The 19,927-nt window shown below is 38.1% G+C and overlaps 1 protein-coding gene across 4 annotated transcripts in view; it reads left to right on the top strand.

Annotated features, from left to right (window-relative positions):
* The window catches only part of RSF1 (remodeling and spacing factor 1), a 115,728-nt gene extending 96,042 nt beyond the window's left edge, over positions 1 to 19,686 (top strand). For 3 of the 4 annotated variants that reach the window (XM_045181854.3, XM_024572741.4, XM_024572742.4), the window contains 6 exons: positions 2 to 111; positions 8,158 to 8,225; positions 9,560 to 9,767; positions 11,236 to 11,456; positions 13,685 to 13,873; positions 16,389 to 19,686. In XM_045181854.3, the coding sequence (XP_045037789.2) occupies positions 2 to 111; positions 8,158 to 8,225; positions 9,560 to 9,767; positions 11,236 to 11,456; positions 13,685 to 13,873; positions 16,389 to 16,954 (1,362 nt within the window). In that variant the 3' untranslated portion in view covers positions 16,955 to 19,686. The remainder of the gene's footprint in view (position 1; positions 112 to 8,157; positions 8,226 to 9,559; positions 9,768 to 11,235; positions 11,457 to 13,684; positions 13,874 to 16,388) is intronic. The other variant, XM_045181855.3, reaches the window with a different exon arrangement.
* Positions 19,687 to 19,927: the final 241 nt, after the last annotated feature.

Below are 19,927 nucleotides of genomic sequence, written 5' to 3'. Positions count from 1 at the left end.
GGAGCCAGATTTTTCTGAAGATCATGAAGAAAAGAAAAAGGATTCAAAAAAATCCAAAGCAAACTTGCTCGAAAGAAGATCAACAAGAACACGGAAATGTATAAGTTACAGGTATGAAGTATGTGGAAAAAGTTACAATGAAAGAGTGTAAAATGTTTTTTAAATTAATACACAATCCAAAATTACATGCTTTTCCATCACAATAATCATTAGTGGTTGTATATATATGTCTTACCTCCTATCTTGAGAATCAGAATTTGAGAGCAACAAGCATGAATGGTCTTTTCCAAATACAAATTTGCTCATGTCATTCTTTACTGCATAACATACTTTGTCAGATTTCTGTAGTGCCTGGGATAAGGATTGATGCCTTCAACAAGACACATGAAACACTGCATAGTCTGCTCTGTGCTTAGCTTTTCCACAATTTCCCTTACTTAGCATTAGGAACATTGTCTTCTTTCAGCCCCTTTGCAGATACTGTTTACTCTGCCTAGAATTTCCCTCCCATTTTTACTCTGTAACATTCTCTTGATCAACTCCCTCTATTATGTGCTCTCTTAGCAACCACTTCTCCTTGAAAGCAGTTAGCATAATTGTAATAATTGTGATTTTAATTATTTGATTAAAACTTCTTCCACTAGACTTTTAGCTTGAAAGTAAAGGCCATATCTGTTTTATACATCCTTCTCTTTTACAGTGAACATAGTACTGACAAATAGTAGGTGTTGCATAAATGCCTACTGAAACAATCAATAAGAGAATCAAAAACTATAATCTGATTACAGTCTTCCACCAGAAAAGGAGGGAGGGGGAGATGGAGGGACAGAGAGACAAGGATTTTTCCGCAGTCACACTTTTAGTAGCTAAACCTAGACTAAAACCTTACTTTCTGATTGTTGACGAGTCTAGTATTCTTCTACTAAACCTCCCTTATTTAAAATCTTTGATTGGCTCTGGTTGGTGTGGCTCAGTGGATTGAGTATCAGCCTGCAAACTGAAAGGTTGCTGATTCAGTTGCCGTTCAGGGCACATGCCTGGGTTGCAGGCCAGGTCCCTTGGTTGGGGACGTGAGAGAGACAGCTAATCAGAGTTTGTCTCACATCGAGGTTTCTGTCCTTCTCTCTCTCCCTCACATCCCCTCTTTCTAAAAATAAATAAATAAAAATATTAAAAGAAAAAGACCTTTTTTTTGACCCGTGGTTTACGTAGACAACACCAAAACAGTCTTTTAACTTGAATAACTGGAGATGAATAACAAAGTTGGTTTTATTGAACTTTGAACTTGCTTGTTTATAAATTTTCATCAGTGGCCATGGAAGAGCTGTCTGCGTATAGTTTGTTGCTGTTGTTATTATTAAAACTTTATAAAAACAAACAAACAAAAACTTTATAGAATGCAGTAGAACCAGTAAGAAGGAAATCCTTAATATATATTGGAGCAAGGTCCATCTTATTCTTTTCTTTAAAAATTTTTGAAAAATTAAAAGTACCATAAGATTATTATAACTGACAACATCAAAGCCTACTGATAAAACTTGCAAGTGTAAAGTCAGTCCAGCTGTAACAGTACATACATTCCTAAAATTAACCGTGCTGTACGAAATCACACAGTAAAAACCATAGAGTATGGTAAATGTGACCACACACTCAAAAACTTCATCAGTGACACATTTAAAAAGAAGATGGTAGGAATCTAATAAAAGTCATAGTATCATTTGACACATGTTAAATGGTTAAGAAATAATATAAACACTGTATGTGATATTTTTTGTTGGAAAAAAAAGTCTCAAAGTTTGTCTGTGGAAGTGAGGAAAGTTGCAGTTTGTAAATTATGGGTGGTGATAGACAACTGTTACTTGAAGTCGCCAGAACAGCAGATGCAGGCAGCTGTAGCTTCTAAGGCTCACGATGAGCTGAGGTAACGGGTAGATGTTCAGGGTGCATGTTTGGTGTGTTCCTATGCAGTTAGGTACCGACTTCTATGTTAACCTAGTGTTCTCACAGATGAAATTACTTATAAGCAAGGATGAATTACATGTTATATTTGAATTATTTTGTAATATATCAGTCACATTGGAACAAATTTACATTGGAACAAGCATTATATCAGAATTGTATTGCCTGTCAATCCTGATGTAACTGTGGTTGTTAAAAGAAACAGATTTAGCCCCGGTTATTGTGGCTTGGTGGATTGAGTGCCAGCCTGCGGACCTAAGTGTCACTGGTTTGATTCCCTGTTGGGACACATGCCTGGGTTGCAGGCCAGGTCCCTAGTAGGGGACATGCAAGAAGCAACCACACATTGATGTTTGTCTCCTCTTTCTCCCTCCCTTCCCCTCTCTCTAAAAATAAATAAATAAAATCTTTTTTTTTAAAAAGAAACAGATTTGTTTTATTAGTATTTCCTCTTGGATATATACCCAGAAGTGGGATTACAGGATTGTATGGTGGTTTTTTCTTTTTCTTTGTTTGGGGTTTTTTTTATTAAGGAATTTCCATGGCAGCTGTACCATCCTGCATTCCCACCAGCAGTGTACAGGGTTTCCAGGTTCTCCACATCCTTGTCAACACTTGTTGGCTTTTCGTTTTGTTTTGTTTTGTTTTTTGTCTTTTCACTTTCTTTTCTTTTCTATTTTACTTTTAAATATATTTTGATTATGCTATTACAGTTACCGCATTTCCTTCCCCCCCACTCTTTTATTCCCCTCCACCCTGCACACCCCCTCCCACCCATTTTCCTCCCCCCTCTTAGTTCATGTCCATGGGTCATACATGTAAGTTCTTTGGCTTCTATGTTTCCTATACTATTCTTAACCTCCCCCCATCTATTTTCTACCTACCATTTATGCTACTTATTCCCTGTACCTTTTCTCCTATTCCCCCTTCCCCTGCTGATAACCCTCCATGTGATCTCCATTTCTGTGATTCTGTTTCTGTTCTAGTTTTTTACTTAGTTCATTTTTGTTTTTGTTTTAGGTTCAGCTGTTGATAGTTGTGAGTTTGTTGTTATTTTACTGTTCATAGTTTTGATCGTTTTCTTAGATGAGTCCCTTTAGCATTTCTTGTAATAAGGGCTTGGTGATGATGAACTCCTTTACCTTGACCTTATCTGGGAAGCACTTTATATGCCCTTCCATTCTAAATGATAGCTTGGCTGGGTAGAGTAATCTAGGTGGTAGGTCCTTACTTTTCATGACTTTGAATACTTCTTTCCAGCCCCTTCTTGCCTGTAAGGTTTCTTTTGACAAATTAGTTGATAGTCTCATGGGAATTCCTTTGTAGGTAACTGTCTCTTTTTCTCTTGCTAATTTTAAGATTCTCTGCTTATCTTTAATCTTGGGTAATGTAATTATGATGTACCTTGGTGTGTGCTTCCTTGGGTCCAACTTCTTTGGGACTCTGAGCTTCCTGGACTTCCTGGAAGTCCATTTCCTTTGCCATATTAGGGAAATTCTCCTTCATTAAGTTTTCCATTTCAAATAAGTTTTCAATTTCTTGCTCTTCCTCTTCTCCTTCTGGCAGCCCTGTGATTCGGATGTAGGAATGTTTAATGTTATGCTGGAGGTTCCTAAGTGTCTCCTTATTTTTTTTAATTCTTATTTCTTCATTCTGTTCTGGTTGAATGTTTATTTCTTCCTTCTGGTCCACACCGTTGATTTGAGTCCTGGTTTCTTTCCTGTCACTGTTGGTTCTCTGTACATTTGTCTTCATTTCACTTTTCATAGCCTTCACTTTTTCCTCTGTTTTGCGAAGATACTCAACCAATTCTGTGAGCATCCTGATTACCCGTGTTTTGAACTGTGCATCTGATAGGTTGGCTATCTCTTCATAGCTTAGTTGTAATTTTTTTTTCTGGAGCTTTGATCTGTTTTTTCATTTGGGCCTTTTTTTGTTTGTTTGTTTCTACACACCTAAGCCTAAAAGGCAGGGGATTAGGTATTCATTGGGGCTACACTGTGATGTTGTATGTGAGTATGGGGTCCAAGAGGGAACAGTGCTGCTCATTCAGCTCTCTGCTGGTTTTCAGTCACTTTCTCTGCTACCCATAATCAAATTGGGCCCTTCTGGTGCTGATTCCTGGTTGTGTGGCCTTGTGTATGTTCTAGAACCCTGTGGGTCTCTCCAGCACACTCGCCTGTGAGGCTGGGAGTTTCTCCCGCTGCCACAACCCCACAGGTCTTTTCAGAGGTTTTGAGGCTTTATATCCCCGTACTTGGACCCTGGATTGCACAGTCTGTCTCGCTCCCTAGTTGTTCCTCCCAGTTTATTCACATGTGAATGTGGGACCGCCCTGTCTGCCAGCTGCCACCTTGCCACCCCAGTCTTCTAGCAGCCGCCTGCTGCGAGTCCCCTCCACCTGGATGTCCATCTCCACCCCTCCTACTGGTCTGGATGAATGTTTCTTCTTTAACTCCTTGGTTGTCAGACTTACATACAGTTCGATTTTCTGGCTGTTCTGGGTTTTTTTTTGTGTTTAAATTTGTTGCTGTCCTTCTTTTGGTTGTGCGAGGACGCCCAGTGTGTCTACCTACGCCTCCATCTTAGCCGGAAGTCTGGCTTTTGTGGGTTTTTTGGTAGTGATCATTGCACCAGATGGGAAGTGATATATTGTGGCTTTTATTTGCATTTCCCTGATGGTTATGCTGAGCATCTTTTCATGGGCTCATTGGGCATTTGGATGTCTCTTGTCAGTTTTTATTTATTATTCCTTTAATTTTTTAAAGAAATTTTGTATGCTTTCCCTATTTGTTCTAAATTTGATTCTTTATATTTAAACTCTAAAAACACTTAGAATTTACTTTTTATGTGGGGTACAGTGGGTCTGTTGTGAGTACAAAATATAAAGCACTTAAGCAAACACAGAAAAAGAACCACCAAAAAAGAGTTTCATCACTACTGTCATTTAATAATTATTTATTGGATTCTTATTGCTCATAACCAAGAAGATGACATCAAGATTGACTAGAGAGAGCATTTATATTGGGGGTCTGAAGACTAAGATTATAGTCCTTATCATGCCACCTATTACCCAAGTATCTTTGAGTGGTCCATTTCCATGGGTCTTGGTTGCCATGCCTATGATGATAGATTAACTCACATGATCCCTTCATCTGTTAAATTATGTAACAGTAATAAAGGGATTCTTAATAAACTATGTTCATTAGCCTAAAAAGTACTCTGTGATTCATTTATTTATAGCCCTACCTAGTTCCCAAAAGGATATAAGGAAGGCATATAATCTTAGCGTAAGGAGCAATTTTTTAAGCAAAATGCCAAACACAAAAACAATAATGGAAAGGACATTTGATCACATAAAAATTGAGAAATACTCAAAAGCATTTACAACAGACAATGTTTGCCAAGAAATTTTGTAAACGAGTTAATAGAATTCAAAAGCAGTGGGTTGTGAGTGTAGTTTTTCCATGGTGGGAATACAGTAGTTTTTTAGATGGTGTGTGTTAAGTTTGTTGCATATCTTCAGACATTAGCGTTGCTGAAGCGAGGATAAAGCCATTGTGTTAGGGAATCAGTTATCAAGGAAAATTAAGGTTTCATTTATTTTGGAGGTTAGAACTAGACAGGGTGACTGTTTTTGTTTGTTTATCTGGGTTGGAACACATTCATAATGGTAACAGAGTAAGTCAGTTTTTCTTAAAACTTAAAATAAATAAAGGTTAAGGGGAGATACATTTTGGATAGAAATAATTGCAACATATGACAAAGCAGTTAAAATCTTTGCTACATAAAAAGCTCCTACAAATCAGTGAGAAAGATGAACACACACTGGCTGATAAAATGGGCCAAGGACACAAGCCTGTACTTGAAAAAGTGAAAATGACCAGTAAACATGGAAATAATATTTGGCCTTACTCAGTATTCAAATTAGAATTAAAAGAACAAGAAAATAATATGGTTTTCCAAATTAGAAAAAAATTTTAATGATAAAATTTACTTCATGGTTGTATTGTAAATTGGTACAAACTTTGAAGAACAATTTGTGTGCCCTTTAAGCCAACAGTTGTATTAGTGGCAAGACTATCAGCGATTAACCTGTGTAGTTCAACAGAATCTCTTGGGGCATCTCAACAAAGGAAAAGAGTTTTAAGAAGGTACTGATGAAATTTATTTGTATTTTTAATTGATTTTTTTTAAGGCAGAAAGGGAGTGGGAGACCTTGATTTGTTGTTGCACTTATTAATGCATTCACTGGTTGATTCCTGTGTGTGCCCTGACCAGAGATTGAATCCACAACCTTGGCACAGCAGGATTATGCACTAACCAACTGAACCACGCAGCCAGGGCAAGGCACTGATGAAACCTTCTGAGTGTAGATGATATTTAAACGAAGCAAATGAAGAGCAAGGCTCAAAGCTAAGCAGGGCTCTGTAAAGGGGTCAGTATCACCCCTGAACTGCAGAGTGCACACAGGGTCCTGTGTCCTCACAATGAAAGTAGGTGTGTGAGGTGTGGTGTTGTGTCCAATCCTGTATCCAAAGCTCTGCATCTGCGATGCAAATAAAGGCTGCTTTTTTGTGTTAAAAGTGATGTATATCTTTCAGGCAGGAGTGGGATGTTTCATTCTTACTGGTATTATTTCATATATCTGAAGGTTCTGATGGTCTCTGGTAGAAAACAAAGTTTCTTGGTGAGTAAGAAAGTAGTAGTCACACAAAGAAATAGGTTTTTATGCCACATCACAGCTGTAGCATGTCCTTGACAGAAATATTGTTTCCTATTAATTGTGCATCTGGTTTTACCTGTTAGCACTTTTTCTAGCCTGGTGAATGAATGCACAGATTTTTATTTTCTCAGAATTTATCTTAAGGGAAAGCTAAGGCACAGCTACAAGAATGGTTTTTATAGCATTGTTTATAATTATGAAAAAAGTGGAAGTAATTTATTTAAAATAGGTTATGATACATTATAAGACACTGCACAGCCAAAAAAGAAGTCACATTGTAGAAGAGTTTTTAATCTGAAATTTGCGAATTCTCTGACACTATATATAAGATTTTATATTTGTGTTGGTATATATGTGTTTTCCTAGAGAGGAAATCCATAGGTGTGATGTTTCCAAATTCAAAAGGCAAAATATTTGGCTGTCAGTCTTAATTCCATTGTTAATCCATTGTATGACTTTAATCCAGTGCTGCCCAGTAGAAGTCAGTGTGGTTTTGGAAATGTTCTGTTTCTTTGCTGTGCAGCGGGTAACCAGTGGCCATGTGTTCAGCACTTGAAATAGCATAGTAAGGAATTGAACTTTTTATTTTAATTAACTAAATATAAAGAGCTACATGTGGCTAGTAATTACTATATATTTACCATAGTTTTAGGCAAGTCACTTTATCTTTGTGGCTGCCTCAGTTCTAAAGCGAAAGGAATTTTGTAAATGATGAAGTCTGAGAAATCATCTAGTTTTAATCCTTTTTTTTTTAAGTTGAGGGGAAGAGCCCTTGTGAGATAAAATACATTTACTTAGTTCTAAAATTCTTAACATCTATATATGAATTTTAGTAATAATAACGTAACCTTCAATAACAATAACTTTCACACTTAGCATTATTTCTGGGACATCAGTTTTGTTATCTTACTTTGCCATGTGCTTTGTATAACTAGGGAATGGGAAACTATGGCCTGTGGGCCAAATCCAGTCACTGCCAGTTTTAGTATAACCTGTGACTTGTGAGCGGTTTTTACATTTATAAAAGGTTGAAAAGAGAACCAAAAGAAGAAAGATCTATGAAAATAACGTGAAATTCAAACCAGCGTCCGTAAGTGAAGTTGTCTTGGAACGCAGCCACGTTCTTCCAGCTGTATTGTGTGCGACTGCTCTCGTCCTGCAGGGGCTGGCTTGAGTAGCTACAACCGTGACTGCTGCTAGTCTACAGCGCCCGAGGAATTTACGCTCTGCCTTTTTACAAAAATATTTACTGATGCCTCATGTAGATGATCTTTGAAAATGAAAAACAGTTTATTTATTAGGTGCTATTTTGCAAAAGAAATGGAGGCTAATCTGAGCGAGGGGATGTAATCCATGTCATACTGTCCCAGAGTGGAAGAGAGCAGTTTCACATTCTGACTGTCTTCACTTCGGAGGCAACACTCCTGACCCATGTGCCAGGACAGGCTGTAACGTGCTTCTCTGTATTTCAGATTTGACGAGTTTGATGAAGCAATTGATGAAGCTATAGAAGATGACATCAAAGAGGCTGATGGAGGAGGTATGTGTTTATCATTCTCTTTTTCATATAACTTCGGCCAATAGTCGGAGCAGTGGGCTTTCCTCCCTGTTGTTCGTCACAGTCACTGCCGATGTTAACAGTCCGAGATTCAGAACAAGCTGTGGACAGTGTTAGTGTGTAGACTCGGATCTTACTAATCATTTTAAAAGAGTTTGGTTTTATGATCTGATGTAAAATGGAAATGTTCCCCAGTACATTAAAATTTTACTCCTGCTTCCAAATGGAAAACCCAGTGAAACTTGGCTATTTTTCTATTTTTGGATCAGTACTGCTATAAAGTATCAAAAATTATGGATAATCAGACACTATGTGATTTGTTTAAATTAACCTTTTAAAGATTAGTTTTCATATTTTTTAATACATGACATTAATATAGAATAACTTGAAGGTAATTTAAGAGCTATATACGAATTAGTACCCAGTGTGGAGCAGTGTGGTGTCCATTTCCTTATGATGAAAACTCTGGGACGCATTCATAGTAAGTAGGCTGTTTGTAGTGGAACTGAAGAGGTCACTGGCTTTTCCAGAGATGTGTGCCCTTCTTATATCTTTGCTGCTGAATTCTCACTTTATCAGTCCTGCAAACACAGTTTTTTGTTGTTGTTTGTTTGTGTTTTGCCCCCCCAAAATGGATTGGCCTCTTGCTAAAGCCATGTCCAAAAGCCAACTTTCAAGAAGAGATTTCTTGAGTTACTGCTAATAGGTATGAGGTTTCTTTTTGGTGTGATGAAAATGTTTTGGAATTAGTGGTGATTGTTGCAGAATCTTGTGACTATACTAAAATACCCTGAATTATACACTTAAAAAGGGTGAATATTATGGCATATGAATTATATCAGAATGTAAAAAAAGTGTTCCATACAAGTTGAACTTCTATTTAGTAGGACAAATGAATGCCAAAACTCTCTTATAAGAGCTCTATCAGTTGCAGTCATGAGAAAGCTGCATACCTGTAGGAAGAAAATCAAGTGAAGAGCTGCTAAGCACCAATAGGAACAACCTGGCCCTGGCTAGTGTGGCTCAGTGGATCTCAGTCCAGCCTGTGAACCAAAAGGTTGCTGGTTCAATTCTGTTAGGGCACGTGCCTGGGTTGCCGCCCGGGTCCCCATTGGGGAACTCGTGAGAGGCAGTCACACATTGATGTTTCTCTTCCTCTCTTTCTTCCTCCCTTCCCCTTTGTCTAAAAAGAAATAAATCTTTTTTAAAAATTAAAATAAGGTCTGCAGATATTAAAGGGAAACTTTTAGTAAACGTATAGTTGCATCTCTTTCTTATTCCCTCTCTTCCCCTTAACCCTCCACCCCTGAATTCAGGAGTTGGTCGAGGAAAAGATATCTCTACCATCACAGGTCACCGTGGGAAAGACATCTCTACTATTCTGGATGAAGAAAGAAAAGAAAATAAACGACCCCAGAGGGCTGCGGCTGCTCGCCGGAAGAAACGCCGGCGATTAAATGATCTGGACAGTGACAGCAACCTGGATGAAGAAGAGAGTGAGGATGAATTCAAGATCAGTGATGGGTGCGTGATCTGCCAGTAGATCGCAGTCCCTAGACACAGGCTTAAACAGTGCTAGCAGAGCAGCCGGCTGTGCTGTGATGGGGCTTTCGTTTTTCATGCACTTTTAGTCTCTTCTTATTTTCAGGATATTTACAGCAGATTTAAGAATGCTTATCTTGGTTCTTTTTAGGTTGAAACAAAGTAGTTTTATGGTTGCCTAACATTCAAAATGCACTAGCTGCGATTGAGCATTCATTTGTTATGTACTTCTGTGCCACCTTCTGCCACCATATCCATGAGAGGTTGCCAGTCAAATATGAGACATAGGCAAGTACAAGTAATTAGATACTATTCTCTGCTGACCCTTAGAGGTTTGGGTTGAGGTAAGTGATTTATTATGGAATATCAGGAAAGTCTTCCCTGTGGAGTAGATACTGAAACAATAATCCAGAGTTGTCCTCAGATTGTCAGTGGAAGAAACAAACTCACACCACAAAAAAGTCGCTTTGTGTGATTGCTACTAAAATACAGGTAAGACATAGTTAGGGTACAGAAGAGAGTCAGATTAATCCAGGGAGGTCAGAGTGGAAATAAAGCTTGATGAAATTTAAAGAATGAATAATTGGCTGGATCAACAAGTTTGGAATTAGAAGCAGGACGAGGAAAGAAGTTCCTGAGAAGTCACATAGGTCTAAGGCAGAAACCACTATGTAATAGTTAGGAAACTCCCGATGTAGCAAAATATGGGAAAGAAGTAGGGAGTGCCCTGTAGGACATGTGACCAAGACATAAAAAGGGCACAGATCATGGAGTCTTTTGTTTGTCATGCATAGGAATTTGTACTCTAGCCTGAAGGTGATGAAAGCCCATTGAAGGGTTTTTAACACTAGAATAATAATGAGGTTTACATTTCAGAAACCTTCATCCTGATATTTATTTGGACGATACACTGAAGGGAAATGATATAGAGATGAGAGACTACTTGGAGTATTGCTTTAGTTCAGGTGAGAATAGTTCAGGTGGGAGATGACTTCAGATACTAACTTGAAGGTGGACTCGAGGAATTAGTAAATGATTACATGTGAGAAATGAAAAGGGGGAAATTAGGTAAGTACCAGATTGCTGGTTTGAGTTTCTGGATAGGTGATAGTATCAAGTACCAGGCTAGGGAACAGAAACGAGATGTAAGTTAGGAAATACTGAGTTTGCCTTTGGACATGTGGATTTAAGGTACATGGGGGACATCTCAAGAGGCCAAAGCAATTTATATACAAAACCAGCAACAATTCATCTTCATAACTCCTCCTAAGAAAAGGATAGGTAGCAAGTAATTTCTTCATGTTAGGGAAGTTGATACAATTATTCAGATAGTACATTAAACATTATTTAATGATTCACTGGTCTTGTTAGAACTTAAACTCAGAACTCTCGGAAATGGGTTCACAGGTTTAAGTGTGCCATCATAATTCATCTGGTTTCTCTTGGACAGCTCTCAAGATGAGTTTGTTGTATCTGATGAAAACCCAGATGAAAGTGAAGAAGACCCACCGTCCAATGATGACAGCGACACTGACTTCTGTAGCCGAAGACTGAGGCGACATCCCTCCCGGCCAATGAGGCAAAGCAGGCGTTTGCGGAGGAAAACCCCAAAGAAAAAGTATTCCGATGATGATGAAGAGGAGGAGTCTGAGGAGAATAGTAGAGACTCTGGTAAAAATAATTTGTATCTACATCACACCAACTTAATAAACTCTTGTGATTTCTGGAGCTAAGAGTTCTTAAAATTCCATTCAGTTGTACCATAAGCCTTCTGATAAAACTGAATTCTATTATGACTCAGCAGTAAATAAAAATTTCACATAAAGTACATTCTAAGAAAATACATATGGATGGATATGTTAACTTCATACTAAATTCATCTTAGGATTGCAGTGATCTTCTTAGTGCCAAATGTTTTCATACCTATACTTGTCTTCATAGTGTTTCTTGGGAATAATTATTGTAAGCAGAGAACGCTTTTCTCAGACATCTAGCTATTGGAGAGAGAAGGGTCATCAGTTATTTCTGATGTTTAGATCACAGTCGGCGATTTGTTAGTTTTTATGAATTAGCATTGATTAATGTTATGGCTTATGCTTATCCCTATTAATGATAAATGGAGGGACAGTAACCAAAAGAACAGATACTAGTGCTTTGCGGAGTTGGCAGATAGGTAGCTCTCATCTTCCTGAGGAAGTGGCACAGACAAGAGTATTACATCTTTGACTCTTGCCAGGCTTCTCGAGTTTTTATTTTGTTAATCTTTTTTTCCAAACTTTTTTGGTGAATGGAAACATCATACCCTTTTATCGGTGATTATTTCCTATGAACAGCACATTTTCTTATATAACCACAGTCCAGTTAGTTATCAAAATTTAAATTGGTGTATTACTATTATAATAGAATACATTCAAATTTCATCAGGTGTCTCAATACTGTCCTTTATTTCAATATTTTTCCTTAGTCCAGGATTCAGTCCAGGAATACACATTTTACTCATTCATGTCTTTTAAGTCTCCTTTAATCTGGAATATTCTTCAAACTTTGTCTTTATTGTTCTTGACATTTTTGAAGAATACACATTAGTTATTTTATAAAATGTCTCTTGATTTGGGTTTTCTGTTTCTTTGTGATTAGAATCAGATTATACATCTTGGGAGGAATATTATAGAGCTAATATATATCCTCCAGGACTCTTATTATTTTTTTCCTTTGTAATTATTAAGTAAATTGTAGGGAGATAATTTGAGACACTGTAAATCTCCCGTTCCTTAACAGATGTTTCACCCAGTAGGTTGTTTTTTTTCAATTCCTCACCCAAGGATATGTTTGATTTTAAAGAGGGAAGGAGGGGGAGAGAGAGGGGTGGGGGGCAAGGGCCAGAGGGAAAGGGAGAAACATCCATCAGTTGCCTCCCACACACACCCTACTGGGGATGGAGCCCACAACCTTTCCGTGTACAGGATGACCCTCCAAGCAGCTGAGCCACCCTGGCCAGGGCTCGCCCACTAGTTTTAACATTTGTTGATAATTTTTAATTTCATTATCCTTTTGTGTTTATTATTTGGTGTTCTGTGAGGAAGTGTTTTCCCTTCTCCCCTATGTATTTATTTTCTTTATATCAGAATGTACTTGTGGATTCTTATTTTAGTCAATGGCTATAACATACTACCATTAACTATTTAGGCCCAGTGTGTCCCAGATTTGGGTAACGGGAACATCTTCGAACTGTTAACTAGCCGTTTTGGAATGTGTGAAGTCCATTAGAGCGCCAGGGTGGAGGTGACAATTCAGTGCAGTTTGTTAGCACTCCTAAAAAACCATTGACACAGTGCCATAGTCTGACTCCGGTTTATTGACCAGAGGTGACAGGAACAGTTCTATTTAGCAATGCTTTGAGGCTTTAAGTAGCTCTGTGTATATAGCAGGTTTTAATTCCTCATGGAAAAAGCCAAAAATATAACTCCAATTTTGTACTTCTTTGAAACAGGCTCCTCACTTTTTCTCTGGTTAGAGAGCTTCACTGTGGTCCGTTGTGAAGTTGAGGTGGTAGCTGTGCAGCCTCATACGTAGGATTGGCAGGTGATCGGGAGGCAGGAAGAGCAGTTGTGGCAGCCGTGCAGCTGACTGGGTACCGCTCTCAGTTGAATCAGATAAGGGCTTTATAAAACATCTTTTCATCTTGACGGTTGACTTCTAATAAGACACATTTGTGAAGTTTGGCATAAAAGCCCCAGAGATTTACTGATTATTCAAAAGAAAATAAGGGACTTAAAGTTATTATTCACTTAAAAATTGTCATGAATGAACTCTGCTTAGTAGCTTTGCACTTCCTTAACGTTTCTATTAATGGACTTAAATTTTGCACGTGACTTCTTTTCACTCCTTTTTTCTGATAGAAAGTGATTTTAGTGATGACTTGAGTGATGATTATGTGGAGACCCGGCGAAGGCGGTCAAGGAGGAACCAGAAAAGACAAATTAACTACAAGGAAGATTCAGAAAGTGATGGTTCCCAGAAGAGTTTACGGCGTGGTAAAGAAATCAGACGGGTTCACAAGCGCAGGCTTTCCAGCTCAGAGAGTGAAGGTGAGGAATAGATTTCCAGTTTACCAAAGTTTGGACAAGGCAGAAACAGAAGTTAACAAACTGAGAGGACTGTGACTTTCTACCATTTCAAAGAAATTCAGTATAACCACTAATATTTCTGAGACAAAACCCATTATTTTATTGCCTGGTCGCTATTTGTAGTTCAAGTAAATGATAACTTTATAAAATGTAAATTTTTAAGGTCTCCATTGTAATAATTAAATTCTTCATTGAAACTAGAAAAGCCTCAGAAAACTGTAACCTGAGCAAGATTTTTTCTGCTCCCATATTACTTATGGCCCTCATTGGAAATAATTTCCTTCGATTTGATTACCAGCTGAACAGTTGTAACTGTTTCTTTTCACCTTGGGACTAGGCAGCTGTTTCATTTCTTAGTAGCTATAGCTGCATCCCATACTGGAAGTTCAGGAAAAGCTCAAAAATACGAATTTGTGATATCCGTTTAGTCTTTGTCGTTATTCCAGAATTCTTCCCAAGTTCATTTTAAATGATTTTAATCTTCACCTTCTTCTTTTTTGTATATTTAATTCTCCATTGTTTATCTGTTTTGAAGATTTGCTTTCATAGATCCTTGTCAAGTAAATTCAAGCCTATGCCATGGGGTTGGGGGGGCGGGGGTTGGATAGGGATGGACAAAGAAGGAAGGTGAACATCTGGTTGAGTATGTGTTATTGTCGTGTGTCATTAAAAACAAACATAAATTCATTAATTGAACTATTCAAAACAAATATGTATTGAACTATTCACTTCTCTAGGCACTAGGAATACAAAAGTGGAGAAAAGAGCCGTAAACATGTAATTCCCTCATGTAACTCTTGGGCGGGAGAGAGACAATAAACATAAGTAGAATATATGATATATTAGGTGGAGATAAATGCTGTAGAAAAAAAGGGGAGAACGTTGGGTTGGGAGAGTAGTAGGAATCTCAGATTGGGTACTACAGGAATATCTCACTAAGAAGACATTTGAGTAAAGAGCTGAGAGAAATGTGGGCTGTATGTCCTGTGGTTATCTAAAAGAGTAATACAGGCAGATAAAACCACAACATGAAGGTCTTGCGGCAAGTTTGTACCTGGTGTGTTCATAGAATAGAAGGGAGGCCAAATTGGAGGAGAAAGTGAGGGGAAAACAAGTATGAGATGAAGCGGGGAGATCAGCAGGGGCCAGATCATGTAGAGAAGTAGCCAGCAAACGGCAGCCCGCTTGTTTGTGTAAATAAAGATTTTATAAATCAAGTTACATGGAAACATAGCACTGTCTCTGTTTTTACATATAGTCTGTACTGCTTTCCCACAAAGTGGAATAGTTGTAATAGAGACTGCCCTTTACAAAAATATTTTGCCAACCCCAAATGAGTGCTGGTGCTATCCAGTGGAGTTTTTTGCAGTGATGGACACGTTCTGTATCTGTGCTGTTCAAAATAGTAGCCACTAGTATTATATGACTATTCCACTTGAAAGGTGGCTAGTATAACCAATGAACTGAATGTTTAATTTTTATCTAATTTTAATTCATTTAAATTTCAAATAGCCACATGTGATTACTGGCTACCATATTGGGTAGTGTAGTAGGCCATTGTATATAGACTTTGGGTTTTATTCGGTGTGAGATGAGAAATAATTGGAGGATTTGAGCAAAGGAGTGTTACGATCTGACTTGTGTTCTTGTGGCATATGGTAGCTGTGTGTTGTGCACAAGTTGAAGGGAGCAAGGTCAGAATCTAGGACATGAGGCGGGAAGCCATTGGAATAGGCCAGGTGAGAGATGATGCCAGCTAAGACTAGGGCAGTAGCAGTAAAGGGATGAAGAAGTCAAATCATAGATGTACTCTGAAGGCAGACCCAAACAATTTACTGTTGGGTTGGATGGGAGAAAGAAAAGAGTCAAAGGGTGACCGAGCGACTAGAAGAGTAGAGTTGCCCATAACTAAGATGGTGGAAACCAGAGCAGCACGAGTTTGAGCTGGGGGGTTAGGAGCTCCCGTAACACGTTAGGTTTGAGGTGTCTGTTTAGCAGTCCAAGCGCAGATCTTGAGTAAGCAATTTGACACATGAGTCTGGAATTTAGGGGTTGCCTAAAATAAATGTAAGAATTACCAGCGTATAGATTTTTGCCATGTCATGAGAGACGAGGTGAGGTCACCTCGCTGTAAGTACAGACAAGAAGAGACAACGTTTAAGGACTAGCAAGGACGTACCATCACATGGGATGGGAGTTAGCACAGTGTTTCACATGTCCAGCATTAATCAGAATTTCTCCAAGAAATTTCATTCTGCTCTTTCCTGAAATCATAGGTGCATCATGAATCATCATGGGCACTGTTATGAGACTGGGAGAGACAAATCAGGCCAATTATTGAAGGCTTTCAATAAGCCTTCAATATGTATATAGGCAATATGTATATAGGCAAGGCTGAAAGCAGACATGGTGAATGTAGGGAGGAAAAGGAAAATGACTTAAATTTGTTTATGGTTAAATGTGCTGTTTATTTTAGAGAGCTATATGTCCAAGAACTCTGAAGATGAGGAGCTAACTAAAGACTCAAAGCGTTCAGTTCGAAAACGGGGCCGAAGCACAGATGAGTATTCAGAAGCAGATGAGGAAGAGGAAGGCAAACCATCCCGAAAACGGCTACACCGGATTGAGACAGACGAAGAGGAGAGTTGTGACAATGTTCATGGAGATGCAGGTCAGCCTGCTCGTGACAGCCAGCCCAGGGTCCTGTCCTCAGAACAGGAGAGCACCAAGAAGCCCTATCGGATAGACAGTGATGAGGAAGAGGACTTTGAAAATGTAGGCAAAGTGGGGAGCCCGTTGGACTATAGCTTAGTGGACTTACCTTCCACCAATGGACAGAGTCCTGGCAAAGCCATTGAGAACTTGATTGGCAAATCAGCTGAGAAGCCTCAGACCCCTAAGGACAACAGCACAGCCAGTGCAAGCCTGGCCCCCAATGGGACAAGTGGTGGGCAGGAGGCAGGGGCACCAGAAGAGGAGGAAGATGAGCTTTTGAGAGTGACTGACCTTGTTGATTATGTCTGTAACAGTGAACAGTTATAAGACTTTTTTTCCATTTTTGTGCTAATTTATTCCACGGTAGCTCTCACACCAGCGGGCCAGTTATTAAAAGCAGTTTTATTTTTCGTAGAAAACTCCACTACAGAACGACTTTTTAGAAGAAAAATTTCAACAAACCCTAAAGTCTTTCTGTGAAGTGACCAGTTTTGAACTTTCAAGATAAATAATTGCTGTAAATTCCTTTTCACTTTCTTTTTCCAAGTTCATGGTCCTTGGTAATTTCATTCATGGAAAAGAAATCTTATTATAATAACAACAAAGATTTGTATATTTTTGACTTTATATTTCCTGAGCTCTCCTGACTTTGTGAAAAAGGGTGGATAAGAATGCATTCCAAACCTGCAAGGGCCCAAAACAGAATTAGGGGTGGGAGAAAGCACTTGTGCTTTAGCTTTTTCATATTAAATATATATTATATTTAAACATTTGTGGCATAGATGATGATTAACAGACTGTTTAAAAGTTCAAGTCTGTATTGTTGCAGTTTGATAATTGTAGATGACATCATACCTAAGTCATTTAGTAACAGCATTCGTGAAATCAACTTGTTTACTATTGGAGATAACCACACTTGATAAAGAAGAGACCGAGAAAGTACCATCGTTTTAAAAAAACTAACCTAAGTTTGCTATAGTGGAGTTTATTGTTTTAAAAAAAAATCATCTGAAAAGCATTTGTATAGTAAAATGTATAATGAAGCTTTGACAACCAGATTGTGCTAGCAACAAATTTTTTTAAGACAGCTTTATGCAGGGGTGATGAGGTGGCCTCTAATATACTATCATGGAGAGTTATTAGTGAAATGAGTGTGGTCTTTTTTAAGGCCCAGGTAGACTGTAAACTTTGCTGATAGCGTAACGTCTTCTGGACACTTATTTAAATATATGGAATATCATTTTGAAACAAATACATCTATACATAACATACATGAAGAGATGTTAGGCTGACAGTGGTATTTTAGCACATTTGAAGAAGGGGAAAGGATTTTCAGGTGAATTTTAACTGGTCTATTCTTGCCCTTAGTATCTACTTCAAATTGAAGTCTACAAACAAAGCAGTTCCTTTGGGAGGTTTTGAGTTTGAGTTTTAGCGTGCGTGTGTGTGTATGTGTGTGTGTGTGTGTGTGTGTGTTAAAATTTCTTATCTGCCTGGATATATTAGCAGGGTTTGAACGTAGTTTTGGCCTTTGGCCATTAGACTTCTGTTAAAATTCATTAACAGTCACATGACCAATAGAGTTGATTGAAAACCGCCAATGTACTTAATAGGCATGACATCTATTTCAAACATCTCAACACTTAAAAAAAATAAGCCCTTTGTTTCAAGAAAAGGGTTTTGTAACTAAAATATCTAACATGTAATTGACACTAAAATACGAACTTTGTCTTAGTTTCTGTTACAGCTGTAAAATTTCAGGCAGAGCCATAAACACCATTGTACAAAGTGTAGCACTTGTGATTAAATCTTGCCTGTCAAATTCTGAAACCTTCAGCCGTTACTTCTGTGAATACTTTTGCCCTGGGATTTGGGTTTTTTCTGTTCCAGTGTTGTCTGTTGCCGGCAATGGACACACCATATCTGCTGCTGGCCCAAGGAACTTCATTTGTTTTTCTTTCCAAATTAAGCATTGTATGTGCTAGTCAGTGTATAGTAAAGCACTTCTCTTTTTTATCATTAAAAAGCTGGCATTAGACTTGCATTATAAATACCTCTCTAGAAACTTTATACTCCTTTTCCTTCCTCAACAGATGTTGCCCTTAAATCTTATCTTTTTGGCCTTGAAAGTTTATAGCTGTTGTTTTCAGTTATTGGTTCTTTTGTTTGTTTTGTTTCACTTTAGTTCTGTAGTACCTGCCAATTAATATTTTTGCTTTGATTCTAGCAATGTGTATGTATCTGTATAAAAATAAAGTAATGAAAGCAGCCTAAAATTAGGGTGCACAAATAGCATGTGGTTCCAAGTAAATTGTGATTTTTATTTTGAGACAATGTTCCACTGGAAGGGAGGGAAGGGCTGACATTCATAGACAGTAGAGCCCAGTGCTATGTGAGGAGCCACATTCATTTACAGGCCTCCTTTCTAGCTAGGTTTGTGTCATGTATTTGAAAGTCTGTTAAGAATGTTAGCCTTTCAAAACTAAAACAGGCTGGCAATAGAAGGATTCCTACTAGTGCAAGGTAAGTGGTGACAATGTGCCAGTGGCCTATCCTGCATCCGGTGTCCCTCCACTATTTTAGTCCTAAAGCTGGTAAAGCCACTACTGCGTGGAAACTCCCTTGTACCCTGTTTCTACCTCTGGACACACCAGCTCCTGCTTCTACCTATTCTGTTCAGTTAAGAAAATGATACAAAGTATTAAATGGGTAGATTATTTCTTTTACAGGATGCCTAATGTGAATAAGGAGTTCTTTTTATTCTTCTGCTACAGAGAGCAAAAGGTAATTTTTATCATTGTAAACACTGAGTACTCCATGTAGAAAATGTCCCATTGATGTGGGTGATGATACCACTTTTGCTGCCTGTTATTTAACAAACTTGAATTAAGTGTTTGTGAAGTTGATAGTGAGTATATCCCTTCTATCCTTACATTCTGATTATACCAGTTAATTATGTTTCATTTACAAAAATGTAAATCAAGTGACTGATACCTATAAATTATTATCATCATGCAGGTAGATTGATTATGGGTGATTAAATGAACAGTTCAAAACAACTCTGCTACTTGGTGTTTCGATTCAGTCCCTGAAAGAGTCAGTTCACTGAAATATTAACTCCGAACATACTTTGAAGAAGTTTTTTAAATTAGGAAAAAGTAAACATTTTATATCCAAAAATATAATTCAGTCATTAGGAACTGGAAGTGCATAGGAAAGCAGCAATTCATGTAGAGTTTAGAACATCTTGTGTCCTTGTTAATAAGAGTGTTAACCATGGATTTAGGTTCACAGTAGCTG

Source organism: Desmodus rotundus, chromosome 5, assembly GCF_022682495.2.
Source record: "Desmodus rotundus isolate HL8 chromosome 5, HLdesRot8A.1, whole genome shotgun sequence".
Classification (NCBI taxonomy): domain Eukaryota; kingdom Metazoa; phylum Chordata; class Mammalia; order Chiroptera; family Phyllostomidae; genus Desmodus; species Desmodus rotundus.
The sequence above is the reverse complement of the archived record's forward strand: the minus strand, read 5'-3'. Positions and strand labels throughout refer to the sequence as shown.